Genomic DNA, 20,317 nt, shown 5'->3' on the forward strand with positions numbered 1-20,317 from the left:
TGATGTGACTCCAGCATTGATGAAATTATCTATCTTGAAATAAATTAATATGTTTATCAGGTACAGAGGACATTTTAATAACTCACCTGTCAAAAGTACCCGATTATGTCTGGGAAACTGGCAGCTGATAATTACCCACAATTCCTGCCAGAGGTTTGAATCTTTGCAAAAGAAAATTGATGAAACACAATCTAAATTAGGTACAGTAATCCATTCCAAGTTGTGATGGGAAAAGGCCTACGTAAGGTGGATAAATATAAAAAGATTCTTGGGCTAGATTTACATAACCATAGGAGCTTTTACAAGCTCAGTTTCGTTCATTTCGCCGTCACTCTTAAGTTACACAGTTACTCTCTTTATTTGATACATTAGAAACAGGTTTGTCCTCCCACAGAGTGGCCTCAAACACACACATCCTCCACTTGGACTGATGGGACTCCATCTAAAGTTCAAATCACCTGCATGTGGTTCGCCGCTGTTCTCTCAGCCTTAGGTCTGTATTTCTTACTGTCGTCTCACTATCAGGTTAACGCAGCCTCGTTCTAATAGATGTCACTTAATGTATGCCATGGTCATTTCTGGGGAAATAGATAGCTGCCCAAACCCACTGATTCTGTCTCATATTTTCAAGCATGACCATGCATCAAGCTGCATCAAGTCTTCCTGTAAATCACAGACATCTCACAAAATAATAATCAGCTCTAAATTACGTTTCTGTTTTAGCTCTCCAGTCCTGCTCATCTTTCTTTCTAAACCAAATTTGCGTACTTTTTCCCTCTTTCCTGTTTCTCATCATTTAAAGGTCAATCAAAAACCCAACCTGCGGGTGATTTTGCCAGGCCTGCAGTACTTGTTCATTTCACTCATGCTTAGACATTCTTTGAGTTATTGTATATAGTCAGACAACAAAAATGTTTCTAAAAGATTACAAATATTGAATAATAAATGTATATGTTTATTTAGTCTTCTTTTTATAGGCTGTATGGGTGGGTGTTGCATGACATGCAAATAAGCTCTGAGGAACGTGCAACGTGACCTTGTGTGCACTTGCAATTTACTTTTACATAAATATATTAAATATATATGTATTTCCTGATCTGTGTGATTTGCATTGTACAGACATACATAAGCTACCATCATTATAATATGACGATGATGATGATGTTTAAAATTCACTACATGTGGAGTACTTCCTGATGCACATTTATAGACATAGACATTTAAGTAGATGGCTGATTGAGAACTAGTTGTCACTGCCTTTATAACTGTAGTTAATAATGCTGCAATCTATGGAAAACAGCAGTTGGAGACGGCAGCGGGATCGAAATTTTTGCGGCCATGTTTCAAAGCATGTTGCCTTTGAAATAGTTGCTTCAAAATTGGGAACCAGATCTGCGACCACTCGCAGTCTGTTGCCGGTTTCAAAGCAACTTTGGTGAGCCAAGATGGCAATAAAGTTGCGCTAAGACAGAGTCAGTTTACTATCAGTTTGCAGTTGAATGGGGCCGAGTTGGCAGTTACATACGATTTGTTTGTTATAATCTAATCTGGCAAATTCTGGCTGTTTCCATACACTGACTGCATACATTCGGAGTCATGCAAGATTTCAAACAGAAATGTATAAATTCCTACACAAACAGTAACATAGTTGCTACAGGACTGCAATTTAACTGTAAAATGAGATGATGCCAAGATGACAGGAAATGCTTTTATATAGAAATGTATAACCAGAATACAGCCAGTTGGCAACCAGTTGAGTCGAATCTCCCACTGCAAATAGAAGCACCACAGACAAGTTGCTCTCATTCGTGCAAACTAACTCAGACCGATTGCAGCATTTTGGCAGCCTGTCTGCATTTATAAATTAGATGACAATTATTTGCAAACTGCTGCCGATTTAATGTACATTTGTAGCCACAGACGTCGCTCTTTACCAAAAGTGACAACTTCCTGTAAACCAGTTCCGTACCAAGTTCCTGTTAAGTAGCATCTTTCAAGTAATCTGAAAAGATGGTCACCGTCACATCATAAAGCAGCCACTTTGCAGTGAAGGCTTCAAATGAGTGCTGGGATAGATATGTTCAGAGCTCTGCATATGGTGGACATCTGGACCTTTGGCTAGAGACAAGCCGGCAGAGGAGAGGCATGGCAGGCAGCAGAGTTTTTAATCTGTCTGTCTGTGCCTCCTCTCTGTCATTAACCTCATGCCCTGACAGCCTGCTCCCTGTGACACTGACCTGCTTCACCTAATGAGCTACCAATTACTACAAATTAGGCGAGAGAGAGGCCACTGCTATCATCCACTCCACACACTCTTCTCAACACTTCCACGGGATTCTGATGTAGTGGGATGCTCAGGTGGAATAAGTAATGAGGCGGGAAAATAATCATGACAGGGACGTGCGTTTTGGATTCCTGGAGGTGTGATGTTCAGAGAGGATGCTGTTAACATTGTGTATGCGTTGCTCCGCAGCGCACTTAGCTCTGCGCCTTTGTGCTTTAGCCTAGCACTTCTAGTGAGTTTCAAAGATCATTTGTATTTGCACCTGCTCCTGCTGTGCTTCGTGCATGTGTTTGTGAGTGTGTACGCCCACATAGTTGGTCTTTAACCTTGCACACCTGGATACTCTGCGAGACCAGCTTCTCTCTGGCCCATCTTGATGTTTATTCATTTATTTATGGGAAGCCTGGAAATCATGGCCCTTGTCTTGGTCTCCTGTGGCAGCGAGGGAAGGCAGCCCAAATTTATGCATGGCAGCAGAAATTAATTAGGCATCAATTAACTCATGCTAATGCGTATGCATTGAGTTTTTTTTTTTTTAAGAGCCCGGCTGTTAACTAATTTGTAAAAACTGTTCCGCAGAAACGTCAACAGTCAGGAACAGACAGTGTCTTGTAGGCTATTTTCTCACACACAGAGAAAAAAAAAAATGAAATCAGAGTGGAATAGAGAAAAGCCTTGAGATGTTAATAAACAAAGCTGGAGGAGGAGGAGAATGTGGCCTGCAGAGGTCACAGCGCCGAAGCCTGCTTCTCCTCTTCATTTAACTGTGTCCCTGGCCTAGAATGGCCTGCAAGCTAACACACACACACACACACAGATTCATAGAAAGATGTAGAGAGTGGGAAAGTGAGATGGAGGGAGAGGAAAGGGAAGTGAGGCGTTTATTTGTTGTTTCACTCTTAACGGGCTGCTGGTTTGGCAGGGAAACCCCAAAGGTAGAGTTCAGAGAGTGTGTGTGTGCGTGTGTGTGTTTGTTGAGTCCACTGTGTTGTTGCTTTCTTTTGCCAGGAGGTTTCCAGCAGTTCTTGTGTTAATACAGTAGTAGGCTAGCCACTCCAACAGCAGTGTTGTCTGGTTTATAGAGAAAGCTCACGGGGTCATGTAGCATATGCAGAGTGGAACATATTATATATTAAAACACTGATTTTTTTTTAATGCACACTCAATATAAACAATATAGAAACTTATATCTGGGATAATGTCATAATGTTTTCTCTACTGCATAGCCACCCACAGTCACCGGATAGTGTCACCTGTCTAATATTAAATACACTACTGACTCTCTTTATGACTCATTTGTTTGTAAAACAGACTAAAATGGAACGCGCAGCTCAGGCCAGAGTAAAATGTTCCCTGAAATAAAACCCAACGTGCAGCATCGAGTAACATGCCCCGTGTCATCTGACTGCTGATTTATATGATGGTTATCTAGCTTTCTTGCTGTGCTCTGTTAACCTTAGCCTGCTTGCGTTGAGGACCCTTAGCAGCATACAGACAGCTTGATCAATAGGTCAGTGTTCTGACAGCAGTCCTCGGGGTCTTGGTAGATGGAGAGACTGGGTGGGTTGAGGAAGGGGGTAGTTAAGGGTGATCATGTATCCCGCAGACAATAGAAGCAACTAAGCAGGTGGAACAAAACCCACAAAACACTCACTTAACGGATGACCCTTATCCCAGCCGCTGACTCTGAACTCAAAATCGCTGCTCTCATACCTTGATTCCAAAACCTAAATCAATACTTCCAGAGGTCCAGAATTTGCCATTTCTTGCCTTCTTCTTGTCTTCATGATATGCACCGCACTGTAAGTTTAATCCCGGGCCTTGATGAGTTTGCACGTCGTCTACTTAATTACATTACAAAGAAAGTCTACCTTAAGTCAATCCCACTTGTCTGTTATTACACGGGCTGAGCATTCACTCTGTCCTCACGGCCATCTCCATGACAGACAAATAAAGCGTGTGTTAGGCACGTGGGAGATGCAGGGGAGAGATAACCCTGCATTTACATTCAAACTGAGCTTTTGACAAAGCCTTAGCAACAGGCTCCTTAATCAGCGGTCTGGCTGCGGAGCGCCGGCCTGCTTTCACCTCTCCACTCTTTACAGCCATGATCTTGAGAAAGAGCTTTAAATTGGAAATTATTACACATTAAACCCTCTGCGCGCTGGCCAGGATCGAAATGGATCAATATCTTGCCCGCCACAATAAATCAGATTCTTTCTCTCTCCCCTTCTCTCTTTCCCCTTTGCTTTTTCGAGTGGCTATAGGCCACTGCTCAACTGGAACATATTTAGATTTTCTTGTAACAAATTAATTCCAACATTTTCTCTTGATTGAATTAGGGCAAGTGCTGATGCTGTCACAAGTGTTTGGGCTGCTCCTGGGGAGAGACAAATTGCCAGGCCTGGACACGGGTAACAAGCAATGGTGTTGAGTCGCTGATAATCTCCCCACTAATTCTCCATTACAGCAAAATGAGGCCATAAATCTTCCTGACAGCTGATCGATGTAAACATTGTTTCCCCCATGATTGCCAGCTCTCCCAGCGGAGCTACTGTCCGCTCACAATCCGCTGAAATTACTCCCGCACCAGCTCTCCCTCCCTTCTTCTCCTCCCTGGAACTGGTGTGTGTGCGCGTCGGACTGGCCTAGCGGGGAAACCAAAGTCACCGCTGTCCTGTCGAGGGAAAAGGTGGCCATCTAATTTTAGCTCAAAGCTCGCTATACAAATGGGAAATATTAATCAAACTGTCTCCTGTTCAACCACTAGCACAAGCTGCTTTTTTTTATGGAAGGATGACTCCTCTGCTGCGACGGCATTAGACAAAGTAAACGGCAGTGAAAGATTGAGTTGTCAAATAGTCAAAGCACAAGGCTCGTTATCAGCGTGTTCTCTGTTTGATAATATTCTACACTATTATTAAAATCCAATATGCGTGCAATTACAGAGACAGGGATGCTGTTAAAACAGGATGTGTGGCTGTAATCACAGACAGAAAAGACCATTTTAAGACCTGCCACTTTAAGAGATCTGTTCAAATGGCATATTTGAGCAGATCTCTTGGATACTTTATAACTTTATTCACATATAGCAATAAACAGTTTAAGACAATAAAAACTCAAATTGGTTTGAAGTAAAAACCAGAGGGCATACTGTTGTGGGCAGATTCTGACTGCTTCATTTTTTTTATTTTTTCTTTATCTCATTATCTTCTTGATCTTTGTCATTTCTCAAAGTTATTCCTGTGCGTCAGAATCTGTGCTGCTCTCTGAAATCTTGCCTCTGGCTCGATTCTCTGTCTGTTTGTCTGCTCCTAATTGGCTGGTTATTTACCACAAGTACTGATCAGGAGTTACTGTTCTCTTTCAAGAGAGAGCTGGTCAAGACAGCTTTCAAAAGTTTGATATGCAGAGACTGATGCGTCTCCTGTTCTTTTATCTCCTTATTTTCAGCTTCCCAGTCTTATTTGTCTCATATGTGTGTTGTGGACCAGTTGGTCAATAGGATTACTTGGGTTACTTCTAGCTTATTCTTGATCACTAGATTAACCCTGGTTTCCACAAAAGCTGAGATGCTGTTTGAAATTTAAATCAAAAGAGGGTCCGATAATTTGCGACTCATTTAAACCCAATATTTGTTGAAAATAGTACAAAGACAAGATATGAAATTTTGAAACAGAGAAATATGATTGTTTTTGAAAAATATATGGCCCATTCTGAAATTGATGCCTGCAACACATTTTAAAAAAATGTAGCAGGGGTGTGCTTACTACAGTGTTGCATCACTTCTTCTTCAAAAAAACACTCTGTGATTTAAAAGAGAAATGTTTCCATTCTTGCTTGATGTAGGATTCTTTATCATATTTCTTGTTTCATAATTTACCAAATCTTTTCAGTGAGGGTGACAAGTTTGGAATGCAGACAGGGCAGTATAGCATGCAGGTTCTTAATATGGGACCACATTGTTATTTAGAATATGCACAGAATGTGGCGTAGCACTCTCTTCTGAAATAATCAAGCCTCAAATAAAAATGTGATGTCTGGATGATGTCATATGTTTCTACAAACAATCTAACATTAATGGTGCCTTCACAGATGAGCATGATACTGATGCTATGTGCACTATTGCACCTTCACATTTTCAATTGTGCATTGTGATATTAAGCTTTTTCCCACTTAACCTCTAGGAATTCATGACCTCCAAAGAATTTTGAACTGAGGTGGGTCATCTGCAGAACAATTTTCCATTAAACTTCAGTCAATCCTAAATGAGAGCTAGAGAACAAACTTTCTGAATATTTTTTTCACTTGTTATGTGCATATATTAGGAGTCACACATTTGGGCACCTGCTGAAGTCCATTTGCTACCCTCTTCAACTCTGTTTTAAATCACAACAAACTCCTGAGAAAAATATCTGGTCCATAGACTATTAAATTATCTGCTATCTTCACCAGCTTGTTACTGGTGTGAGTGTGTGTAAGTAGTAGAATGTTTTGGGCTTTTTTGTTTGATCGGTTGTTTTGTTGTTGTTTTTACTGCAGTTAGTACTGAGGCCTCAGTCACACAGGCCTAGAGATAGCAGTCGGCAACCCCCTATCAACCTCCAGGTTTAAGGGGAAAATGTGTATCACCGGCTGTTTGCAAGTTGCTGCTAGAGGCTGCTGGCTGCTGGGTGATACTGGTCAAAAAGGAGGGTGCTATATTAAAGTCTTCATTGTGATTTCTTTTGTTTGTAAAAGACTTCCACAGTTGGCAGTTGTTTGCATGGCAGAAGCTGACTTGTCTGCAAACCCTCACCAACTACTCACTGAGCAAAAGTGAAATGAAAGGCAAACCAGAAACGGAGAAAATTCGCTTTCAAAGTAAAAGTTGTGCCTTGCCGCTAAAACAACACATTTTACAAGGTACAACCATTACTGTGAAATTGAACTGTCTCTGTTTTGTGTTTGTGTCGCAATCTTCATGCCACTGAGTAGCATTTGCAAGCAAGTCGACGTCTTCCATGCAAACTCAAGGCAGACCACAAAGAGGTTTTTGGACATTTATAGCTAATTTCACCCAGCAACTGCCAGTGGCCTCCTACAACCACTTGCCAACCAGTTAAGAAACATATATTTCTTCCCCTTGGCTAGCAGAAGGTTACTGACAAGCCTCTAGCCCTGCGTCACTAGAGCTTTAGCAATAATTTTCACAGCAACCATTTGCAACTGATCAGGAAACACTCGTTTTTCTATAGCAACTTGTGGTTGCCAGGGGGTCTCCAACCAGTATCTAAGTCTATATGACCAGGACCTAATGAAATCATTAATGTTGGGCTCCAGACAGTTGAAAATTCCCTCTTTAAATCTAAAGCAAGCCCTGCTTTGAGTAAAAATCATTTGTAGGTTTATGATGACGAGTTAATGTCATCATAAACTCGTCAAACTTGTCATAATGTGACATCTTTTCAGTCACATTATGACATTGCTTTTAAAGTAGCTACTATGTGATTGTCAGTTACACAGTAGCTTCTTTACAAAATTGAAAATGTTGACAGTACTAACCACCTTTACACGATTATCTGCATTCATTTCTAGCAACAAGTTACCTAGAAATGAATAAGATAATCTGTTTGGCACTTTACAAAGGGATATTTATCCTGTTTCACAGGGGGAAAAAAGGTAGCACTTCAGAAATCCACTACAGAGAAGCCAATTTCCAGGCTCTCTGTTTCACTATCCTCTCTCTGTCCATTCAAACAGCTTTGACTCCCTGTATGGGAGGATTTATGAGTGCTGTGACCATCATGTACCCAGGGGGCATGTGTGACAAACCGGGCGACATCCTGCCTTGGTTCTAAAGGTTACTCAGGCCACTACTCCATTGCAATTGGTCCCTGTCTGGATTTGTCACTAGCATTATGACTTCATCACCCCGGAGAGGAGGAAAAAAGAGAGAAAAAGAAAAACAGTTTGCACTCATCCGTCAATGTCCATCTCAAATTACAGCTCAACCAATCACTGGTGAGGATCAATAGGGAGCGGCTGGGCAGGGTTGTGGTGGAGAGAGGGGCTGGACAGAGGGATGAAGAGAAGAAGGGAGTGTCCAAAGATGCCTGGTGAAAGACAGAGGAATAACTGTTCAATACAGGAGGATGGATTTTGTCATTTTGAAGAGGGCTGTCAGAGGGTAGTTCACTCCCACCTGCTTGGAGCCATATCCTCCAACTCAGGTTGCGGATGACACAACAGTCCATCACGTTGTTCTGGCCCGATCCCCCCTCGCCTCTCCCTCGTTCGCTTCTCTCACACTGTTAGCATTAATCATAGCTTTAGAGATAATGACACTCGCAATGAGCACTTATTATTTTCATTGGCTATCAATTTGCATAGATCAATGGTACACCTTCAAAGGGCAATCTCAAACAATGATCTGTCTCCACACAGTTGTAATTGCAAAGCATCGCTTATAATATTGTTTCATCCTACGCCTCCTCCACATTCCAAGTCACACTGTGTGTTAAGCCTGACCCCTGCACTCCTCCACACATGAGGAGAGGCGTATACACTGCCAGTGCCAGTCTTACGAGAGCAGTGTGTGCATGCTGAGTGATTAACTCAATAAGAAACAAAGATCTCCTTTATTGGGATGCTCACTGCTGTAATGGTTGTTTGATTGGAAGCCAGTGGCTGTATTGACAGGTGAAGTGGACTGATTAATGGTAGCTTAAGCCAGTAAGGATAACAGTCCTTCTCATGGCTTATTTAACTCTAAAAGAGTGACTGATGGTCCACTGCAGGGGTGTCGTCTAAATCATTCCCCGCTGAAGCCTCTAAGAACAGTAATGGGGCCATTTATGCACAGCCCTTCAGGAAACATTGATTTGGGGGATTTTAATATAACCCACTGCTTACTTTTGTTCTTAACATGTGAATGGATATAGTTAATAGTTGAAGCTGTAATGACAATGAGACCCATGAACAATTTTTAATCCTAATAGCTTTTATTATAAGGAATATATTTTCCCCAAAGAGTCAAAGAAACCTAAAAATGCAACGAGAAATATGCTTTCAAGAAGAGATAATTACTTTCTGGGCGGTAATTAAAAACCTTTACAATAACCCTGGGTCAACAATGCACTGGTACCTTTAATTTATTTGTTAAAAGTTATTTAAAGTGTTACAAAGTAGTACAAAGCAGCTGTATCTTATAGGCAGCAGTAGTCAAGCTGTCTATTACAGTCTGCTGTATGTTGCCCTATGCTAATCAGCTGACCTAAGGTGCAGAGTTTTAAAGTAAGGCCAGAGCAGTAAAGGGAGAAGCAGATTTACTTAAAACAAAGCATGCAGAGGAACTGAATGAATATAGAGTATCAGTATTGTGTCTGTCATGGGGGTCAAAGGTGGCTTGTTTGGGGCTTAGTTGAAGCTCTAGTTTCAATTCAGTGGATCAGAATAGCTCAAATTGACACCAAGACCCATCTGCCCACTGAATTAATCCTCCACTCTCTTCCATTTGGCCGTTTTTTTGTTTTCTTTATCAGCTCCATCCATTTCTTTATTCATTCAGTTGACTTTTGAAAGGGGAGAGGTGACATGTCCCGGGGCATGTATGTGGTATTTTTTTATTATTATTTTTTTTAAATCCAGCGATTTCAAGTGTAACATTTGCAGACTGCAGGGTCACTGGCAGTTATATTTTCCCTCTCCCTCCTCTCTCTCTCCCTGTGAAATCGATCGTTTGTTTGTGAGCAGCTCAAACAGAACGGGAGAAGGATTCATAGCTCTGCTGGCAACGCAAGCAGAGCAGAAATGCTGCTGGGGAAAGAGACAGGCAAAAGGCAGAAAACCTCCCCACTCACAGCATCAGTGCACATGACCTTGGGGCCAGAGTGAGCTAGAAAGGAGGCGGGTGGAGGAACCGCCCAACAAGCGTTGGTGCACACACAGAGGAATTAGGAAGGCAGAGAGAAGTGCAGGTCTGTGAGCCCTAGCCCTCTGCTTAAGTGAGTGCAAATTAACTGAAATAAAACTTTTAAAGGTCAATAGAAATTTGATTTGTTGTCTGCACACTAAACCTTAATCACATTAGAACAAAGTTCCCTTGCTCTTTGAAAAAGGCTCCTCCGCCATGTTAATCTGTTTGGCTGTTAAACATGAAGGGCAAGCAACAGGTGAGGAGCCTTTATGTGTGTCTGTGGCCCGAGTAATAGAGAGCGACTGCAGCGAAACGCAGACAGTAGTCGACAGTAGCTGACACTGGCTATCAAACAAACAGCGTGGTGAAGATGTCTGCCAAAGAAACAGCCTCTGGTGAGAAACACAGAATGAAGGAAGAGGGGGAGAATAGAGCGATAGCAAGAGAAGATGACAGAATGACACACAGGGGACAGAAATGTTTGTTTTCGTGTGAGCCTGCCTCTCTGTGCCGAGTGCACTGCTTGCCTCGCCTCTTCCTCTTGCTCTGTCATAGCCGTCTCAGTGGCGACTGAGGCAGTGGAGCCCCACGGGGGTCAGCCATGTAAGGAACATAAAAGGCCAATTTAATTTAGCACGTCCGCGGCTACAAAGTATTTTAATTCCGACAGCTGTGACTGAGGAGTTAATATTTGACTTGTCAGAAGTGGGGCCGGGGCCAGTGAATCATTGTAATTCTCATTAAGAGGCTCTCCCCCAGCAGCACCCTAATGCAGAATAATGAAAGTCAAGACGGAGTGAGCTTCTAATGCCAGTTGAGGCCTATCTTTTAATATTCCCCTCTTGATGGATTAGGGAAGCGGGAAATTCATCTTGGATCATAGGGCCTAATTTAATAAGGGATCATTCCAGGAGTATTGCATTTTATAATAATGTCATTTAAAGTGTCGTCTTCCATTTTTACTGTCCCATATGTATGCTTATATAATGGTGCCGGAGGGATGTGTTTTTACAGTGCTCAGATCTCTTCTGTGTCCACGCACGCCCTCCAGACCACACTACACCATCTCTCTGTGGTCTGCAGGCTCTCAACTCAGGTTTTCATTTCATATTTTGGTCATGAAGCCAATTGAGTGAGCACTTATGAGAAGTTCAGTTACTCCAGCATGTTGCTGCTTCCCCAAATTATTTCTAATAGTATTTAAGGGAAATCACTGTGATATGAGTGTTGGGATTGTAAATATCACCCAAAGGAAATATGATAAAGATACATTGTATTTGCTTCATCAGGAGCAGCTGAAACCTCTCTCAGAGAAGCAGTGCTATATTTATCCAACCCACTCATGAAATGAGAATGGCTTTTAGGGAATAAAGTAAGCAAATGTGACTAATATGGAAAAAATTGTTGATGTTGGCGGCAGTAGAGAGCTCACAATTATAATTATGAGTCAAAAAATGCTGAATGTTACTATTAAAAAAAGGTTTGTGAATGCATTCATGTTTTTGTTCATGTCTTTCAACAAAAAATAATTACACTATAATGCCGTGTCATTTTAATTTTCTAAGTTTGCAAGACGCTAGAAAAAATATAATATTGCTTTTATCGTCAGTGGTGCAATTCTATATGTGCCATGCTCGCCGAGCCCAGAAAATTATATTGTTTGCGTTTTCTACCTCATATAGCCCAATAACATGTTATATTGTTTACCAGTACTGCATTTAAATACTCAGACAGCTGTGTATGCATATAAAAACAGGATAACAGTAGCGATAAACAAGTCGTAAAGCAGAGTTTTGTTCTCATTAAAAACAAAAAACAAGAAAATATAAGGTGTGGTTATATAAATATGCTGATTCTATATCACAGAAAATAGTAAGACAAAACAATACATTCACTGTTTACCTGTAAAATTATTTATGCTTAAAAACATGTATTGATATATTGGCTAATGCCAACTGTGTTATTTGCCATTCCTTATTATATAAACCTTAGAGTTTAATACTCTAAATAAATGTATTAATAAACATTTATGATAATTCCATAATATCAAGTTATGTTAACTGTATTATACAATATCAATTATAAGCGTTACAGATGGAAGCAAGAACATAAGCATTAAAAGTAACATTTTCAAGTGTTGTTCTGTAATCCAGTGAAACTGTTTAAATATTTGTGTCATTTGTTTCATTTTTAAAGCATTTTCTCGTGGCAGTAATAGCAGTATCATTCACTTTCTGATAGAGACTCTTATAATTGATTTTGTCTTTGAAACATACATACATAATTTAAATTTAACAATATAGACCCAATATAGTCACACATAATGTCACACAAATTGCTGTCCTAATGGTGACACACACACAAATGTTCTTTTAATGTTTAAATTTAAACACAAAGCTCCATCAGTAACTCCTAGGCTGGAAACCACCTCACACACTGTTTCACAGTGATTACTACTGTAGAGTCAGGTATGCAGAGAAAAGAAGGCTACAACATTGCAAGTCTGTTTATCTCTGCTTGTGTTTCCTGCTCTGGCTCTTTGGTTTGGGTTAGCCAAACAAACTAGCTTTGTGTTAGCATGCTGTCTGCGAGGATGCGTTTGCATTAGCAGCAATTGTTTCAAACATGTGCACAGTTTGCATTTTACTAACATGCTCTTGTTCTTTTGTTCAATAGAAATGAAAATAGTGTCGTTGTATTGATTTTTGGTTTATGGTCTTCTCATCATGCAGAAAACTGAAGAACTTTTAGAATGCAATTCACAACGTAATCGTAACTGTAATGTGATTACTAAATTTAGTACAGTAAATCATTACATTGCTGTGTTATTGAAAAATGTAATATGATGACAGTAGCACGTGGCTTTGTTCCTTTGTAACACATTGCACTGCTGGTTGACCAAGTTATACTGTGCAAACTGATCAATTTTAAAAACACTGTATAATTATTAGCTATGAGACAAAGCAATCCTAACTTCTAAAAATTACATTTCTAGATAACTAAATGGTTTTGAATTGAAATTAATTATTTTAATAAAGAAGTATTTGTATAAAGAACTACTTTATAAACTGTACCAGCCATAACAAATCTTATACTTGCCAGATATTTTGGCGGGAAAAACACAATTTATGAGCATTTTGTGTATTTTATGAATTGACAAGGACATAAATATCCATGAGCTTACATATGCATACATATATCTTTACTGGTAGAAATATATAATAGCTGGTCAAATCCATACTTGTTAGCAAACAGGGTTAGACAGATCTAAGCCAATTGTTTTCTTGTTTCTGGTCCTTAAGCTAAGCTAAACTAAGCTAAGCTAATCAGCTAAAAAAAAAACAAGCAATGTTCTGGCTGATCAACAGTTTAACATTAAAAACTTTCAAATATATATCTATATAGTGCTATTAGTTTAAAAAACGGTATTTAGAAAAATATCCTGCTTGATTTTATCATATGTGAATTTCAGAAAAATTCTGCATTTCATGTGATTTTCTAGCATAGATTCAAACCACTCCTTTAGCTTCTCTTCGGTGGTCCTACAAGTGTACTTCCAGCAGACAGTGTGTCACATGTGACCCTTTAAAAGGGTCCCTGTCATCATTAAGATAAGAGGCAGTCTTTCAAGCATGCTTTAGCTCAACAAAGTGCTTCCTCTTTGGCACACTCATGTCTTTGGCACTTCTGCCTATCCTCTCCAAGATATTCTACTCATGTCGCTGCCTTTGTCCTTATAACTCTGCCTTCTCATTCTTTCGGAGTCTTTTCTGTTTCCCCTCCTTTCACATTCCACTATGTTTAGTCCATAGATGTCCAAATTCGCTGTCAATCAGTTGGCTCAGAAACTGAGTTTTTCAAAAAGGATTCACATCGTGCTGTTAAATCTCGTATAAGAATATCAGCGCGGGTTGAGAGATACAGTTGTTTTCAGTCAGCTCGCTTCCTTCCTTTCTATAACACAACCAGTTATCTCCAGCTGTAAGTGTCAGCTATTTTAGGATGCATGCTGTATTCATTCTCAATTCATGTGTCACTTCCTCGAATTTTTTTTTTCCCACTTCAAAACAAAAAGGAGAGGGAAAGTTTTGCTCACTGCACGGACTGGCATCCAGTGTCGTTAAACTTTTAAAGATTTCCTCTTGTTGAAGCGAAACGATTGCCCATTTTTTCCATTGTCTGCTTTGAAAGTCATCACCGAATCCACTGAATAAACACAATCCTGCATTAAATTGGGTGTAACGTAACAGCTACACCAACAAATTTTAGCAGTCATTTTCTTTGTTTAGTTTATAACATGAATAATGATATAAAGCATTTGAAAGCAAAGACTGTGAGAAAAGTCAGAGAGCAAGTCAAAGAGACAAAGAGAGGCTGACACACACACACACACACACTGTGGCAATATCACAGGAGGGAGGGTGTGTGAGGGGTAACTTTTAAGGTCTATTTTTACTTTCCATTTCAGAATGAGATACAAGTGTACTTCTCACACACCCCACTGTGGAGGAAAGTAATGCAGGCCTATTTAATTAGACGTTGGCAGATTGTTGAGCCAACTCTGTAATCCAATAGAACATCGCACCACTATGGGGTCCTGCCGCCTCTGATGCCTCCTTGGCCCTATAATGCAGCACCGTCAGCTCTTCGCATTTTGTCTGCCCTTCTCTCAGCTTGCGACATCAATTTATATTAGCCTGCGCAGGAACAAGACACGTTGCTCCGACCTGCTGCGCCCAGTTGAACTTGACATGCTCCCCCACCATCATACATTACTTTTCACGCTCATCTTATTAGCCCATAATATGGCATGTGTGCATGTGTGCATGTGTGCGTTATGTGTTTGTGTGTGGTATGTGTTTATCTTCCAGCCCATGCACAGAAACTCATCGAAAGAGTAAATTACCATAGCAATAAAGCTGTCAATACTGCTGTATCAGTGAGGGGACACAAGTGGCAGGATCAATGAAAACATCTGAATAAGATGCCCTGGAAGTAGTACCCTGCTTTAAAATTCTATTACTTCTAAAGCACTTGACCTCCTGCTCCTATATTCCACTGCCCCAAAGACTTATTAATATACAGCAGAGCACTTGGACAGGTAAACTTTAATTTTCTGGGGTAATGCTTAAACAATGAATTCAAGGTAACATACTGTAGGCGGATGCATAATCTTGAATCCTGTGTAATAGCTTTTGCTACATTCTCATGCAGCAGTGTGGAAAAAAAAATTAGGAATAGGTTATTTGGAGATGTGAATTTGCCCCAAAGTGCTGCATTTTTAGACATTTTGGAGGCATTTATTTGCATTTAACTTTAGTTTAGAGGCAGGCAGGAAATGTGAAGAGATAATAAAGCTGAACTCATGATAACCTGCTGCTAGTTTTTATTTTATTTTGAACATTCAAAGTTTCTAACTAAAATCATTGGCTGAATGTAAGTTTATATATTTTTGTTTTAGGCTTACGTATTTTATTATGTCTGCATTACTTCTCAAGTCACAGAGACATAATAATATGAAAATATACCTCTACTACAGTAATCTGGCAGCTTAGTACTTTAACTTTAACCTCCATGTTCACCGCAGGGGGTGGGGCTGGGCATTTACTTGACAGCCGGGTAGCTGACAAGAGAAAAGTTGAAGTACATGAGGGATGACATGCAAAACTTTTTGACTGCACGATTGTGACGGGCACATTTTTTAATTACACAGGTTTTGCATGATAAGCTATGTTTCTGATTATTTACTTATTTTTGTGTTTGTCTGTTTTTATTTTTTTTTAAAAACTGTGCCTGTAGATTTTATATTAGCTAAGCCACATGTAGCTACATTGTTACATAACACATGTGTCCAAACTGTCAAAAAGCTCAAGTTCTTTAGATGTTACCAGTTGACACATGAATTCAGAATCAATTTTAGAGAGCAGACTAATGTTACGATTACAGTTCATGGGTCAGATTCTCATAAAAGATTAACAGTGCACTTCTCATCCAGTTATGATGCGTTTGCATGCAACTGTAGCAAAAAGGATGGAAAACTTTAAGTAGAATGCAACCAGTGTATCCATCACGGGGTTGTATGTTTTCGAACATCAGCAAGACGTATTGATTTTTGTCCTACACAGATTTTTGTCCTACACAGATTTATGGCCGTGCGAAAACAGCTAACAGCTTTATGAGTATAACATTTACAGTACACAGGTGATTGATGCTTATACTGAAAGCCAGGCACCATTTTCCATCACATCTAAACTTTGCCTTGACCACACATGTCTGTCACCAGTTCAGAGAGCATTTGAATGCAGCTGAAAGATATATAAATGGTCATAAATGGTTCCCTGGACAGAATGTTGAAAAGGCATTTAACCCCAGAATGAATGATCGTGGACCTCCCTGGATTTGCCCACATTAAAAAGACACTTGAGCATCCTGATACAAATATTGGGTGATTTGTCGGCTTTTTTGTCATTTCATGACATTTTAAAATGACATTTTGTAAACTTCAGACAGCGTGAATACAATCAATATGAGATGAGTTAGGCCTGTGTTTCCAAAAGGCTTTTTGTAATTTAAGAGTCTGTGTACAAACATCTGATGACTGAAAAGCAAGTACTCGATTATACTCACACACAGATGATTGGATCTTACCAGCTTGTAAATACAGAACGGCATGGGCCAAATGTTTAACATTTACTGTGTGCCCCACATTACTCTCCCTCTCTCCCTCTCTCCCTCTCTCTCTCTGCCTTAGTGTTTCATTTTGTTCTCACACTCTTTCTCTGTTGGGCCACAATGCACGCATACACCTATATACACAAAAATGCCTATTGCATCCACGCTGCACCAAATGTCACTTTCTTTTTCTTTTCTTTTTTTCAGTGGAAACAATAAAATCCCCTCAGGGTTACTAATGCCCACAGGTCTCAACACATACACCCTTGTTATGTCTTCTTCCCGGGGCAGGGAGTTATACATTATGTTATCTCTCTAATCTGCAAACCAGCTGCAACTGGAAATGAATTAATAACAAATAAAATGCGCCCAGTACATAAAAATGTGTAGATTGCCCTGGGGCACCTAAACAGGAAACAGTGAAACAATTAGACTTCTTGTTTTGTTCTGACCTCTGTTTTGTTTTGTTCTACTTCGCTGCTGAATAGAAGGAGGCTGGAGATAGAGGCTGTTGTTTTTCTGTGTCTGTAATCACCATGGTTAAGCCTCCCTGGTCATAGCAGGGGTCAAATCTGTGTGAACACCCACTTTTCATCCTACAGTGAAATTAAATACAGTGTTACAGTCGAGCTCTATAAATGCAGTAATTCTCCGCTGACTGCAGCCCACACCAAGTGCTGCGGTTAGCCACCCAGGCCTGTACAGCGCATGCATGTGATAACAGGCAGCGATACGGCGTCCTAATTGCTGGCCTGAGTGCTATTGGAGGGAGTTTTCAGCAGGTTTCTTTTTCACTTTCGCTCCATTTGATGTCTTTGAAGTTGGTCTTTTATCTGCCTTTGCTCCTGATGGCTGTTGTCTTTGGTGCAGTGCTGTGTGTGCCCTGCTCTTTGAGCACTCCTAACATGTAACAAAGGCAAGCCCTTAGAGAGAAAAGAAGAGAAAGGGAGTTCTCTCTCATACTTTCTCACATAAATTCACTCACACACAAGCATGGTTACCAACTGTATACACAAAACATTTAGCTGTAGCCATTCACATGGAAGAAGAAAACAGCGAAAAAAAGAAAAATGCTTTTGCTGTCAGTAAAGGAAAAAAAAACAAAACTGCTCTATGTGGTTGTTTAACGTGCCCTAATTTGATAAAGGGCCAAGTGTGGGAAATGAGAGAGTAGTGTATTTGTCTCAGGGGTTGTAGTGGGGTAAATATAGCAGCAAGACAGCACCAGTTGATATGAAGGATCCCATGGTGTCGAGTGCTGTTGTGACTCACCAGACTATGATGATCTGTATGTGCGCGTCGGTGTGTGTAGGTTCCCGATATATGTTATGCATTTGAACATACGTGCTGCTTTCATTCATTTGATGAACGTTAATATTACCTACCACCTCTTGACTCATCCAGCTCGGTGTAAAATAATCCATTGCAACAGACAGAGAGTAAGAGCTGAGGAGAGTGAAGCAGGTTGAAGCAAGCAAGAGGGAAAGACAGTGAGAAGAAGCCTGCACGGCTGGCTCCCGGCTGGCTGTGTGGGAGTGTGTGTCTTAAGAGTGTGTTGAGAGGAGAGTGCGAGTACTGCTAGTCTCCATGTCTAATCAGAACACTTGTGTGTCCCAGTCTCTTTGTCTCCTGGGCCCCTCTGAGCAGAGGCCCTCCACTCCAGGCACTACACCTCCAGGACATGCTGATAGCTGCTCGACCACTCCACAACGGGACACGCACGGCTCACACTGGAAATCAAGACTTTGAGTTGATGTCACAAAGAAGTGGAGAGTGCAACAACCGACACGTGGTTGAAGCACAGACACCATTCGGGTAATTACTTCACAAGTAATTAACCCTTCGTAAAAATCGTACTTGTAGTTTTCATTAAGTTGTACAGGAATGTGCTTGTGGTGTACTCAGTAATGAAGGTTATGCTATTTAAATATCATTTGTAGAAGGTTTCCTTAAATGTCTTTTTAAACTAAATTCATTATCTGTGCCCAACTTCTTTTTTTTTTTGATGCTACACAATATCTCAATATGTAGCAGATAATGTGATGGATTTGAGCTTACTCTGTGGTCACCGCAGCTAAACCGATCACACTAACGCCACAGTTCCCAAGCGGGACAGTGGCTGGTCAGGCGCGCTCCCGCATCTCGGTATCTGTTCCCTCGCAGGACAGCATGCATGCGCGCTCTCGATTCAGCAGTTTCCCAGTTCCGTCTCCTCCATTACTGGCGAGGTTCAGAATCAATAAGTCAATAGTTTTGGCGTCTAAATCCTGCCCTGAACGCAGAGCTGGGCTATACAAACAGTCCAGACTGTAGTGCAGACTCTGTGAGATCAGTATTAATTAATAGCTAAAGACATTGTGTTTTGTGTGGAAATATCGGAAGGGTAATGCGATCTGGATTCCTATAATTATAGGCTCCCGTGTCAGGTGTTTATTAAATGTTCAATAAGAGGCGGTTAAGATGTCAGGAAATGAATCAGGCGAATTTGTAAGTCAAGTGAGGCAGGCGTTAATAAATCTCTCCCCATTTTTTCCAAACACTTTGGCTTTGGTTAGCCTGTGAGCCGCCTGCATGTTTTCATACATAATGTCCAACTTTGGCCAATGATATAAAGAAGAAGAAGGGGGGAAAGCAGCATTTGTATTTAGTGGAGAGCAAGCTTTTCAGAAATGGTGTTACACTGTGTCATTGACCTATGTTACATTTTTTTCTATTACAATTATTTCCCATCGCAGTTACTTACAGCAACCTTTAAGTTGCGCATGTAACAAAGTGCGACACCTGCTATTTGTTTAAAGCATCAGGACTGAGACTAAGTAGCCTAATATTTATCATCTGTAGCATTAAGACTGTTGCTAGCTGCACGCACAAACAAACCGCGCGAGTATAATTACATTAAAAATCCATCTTTGTTTTATGTAATCATCAGGCCATTTGGGGTTGGCTCATGGGTCCGAGGGGGGACTTAATTTCCTGCAAGAATAACAGAGTCGTTTCAAATCTAAATGAGTAGCCTAAAAAAGGAATATAACTGTGTCCATTTGAAGTGCCTAAATGCGGCAGAACTCGAGTCACTGAGTCTTCTTCTTCTTTTCTTTAAATCTTTATCTGCCCGTTTTAGCTTGTACTGGAAATTACCAATCCTTTTCCACAAACCCTCCATAACCAAACTATGAATAATGCATCGGATTGGCATGCACGCAGCAGCAGACACCGATGTTCCTGCTAAACGGGCCTGTCACAACCGTGACGTATCAAAAGACCACAGCCACAGGAATGAATTAATAAAGAGCTGTTGCTTTTCATGTTTTACTGGTAACAATAATAATAATAATAATAATAATAATAATAATAATAATAATAATAATAGCCAATTGTTTTGTAAAAAAAATTGTCGACTCGTTTAAGAAACGTTTGTTAATTTATTATATGACCGAAAAACACTTTTGTTTAGGTGGATCCAA

At 40.4% G+C, this 20,317-nt stretch overlaps 1 protein-coding gene across 1 annotated transcript in view; it reads right to left on the reverse strand.

Moving 5' to 3' along the window:
- LOC146373778 (protein FAM98C-like) overlaps window positions 1-4,393 on the reverse strand; it is a 75,158-nt gene extending 70,765 nt beyond the window's left edge. Inside the window, exon 1 of the mRNA XM_084950143.1 lies at window positions 4,291-4,393. Within this exon, the coding sequence (XP_084806269.1) occupies window positions 4,291-4,393 (103 nt within the window). The remainder of the gene's footprint in view (window positions 1-4,290) is intronic.
- Window positions 4,394-20,317: the final 15,924 nt, after the last annotated feature.

Source organism: Perissodus microlepis, chromosome 14 (genome assembly GCF_051167445.1).
Source record: "Perissodus microlepis isolate ML-2025 ecotype Zambia chromosome 14, ASM5116744v1, whole genome shotgun sequence".
Lineage (NCBI taxonomy): Eukaryota > Metazoa > Chordata > Actinopteri > Cichliformes > Cichlidae > Perissodus > Perissodus microlepis.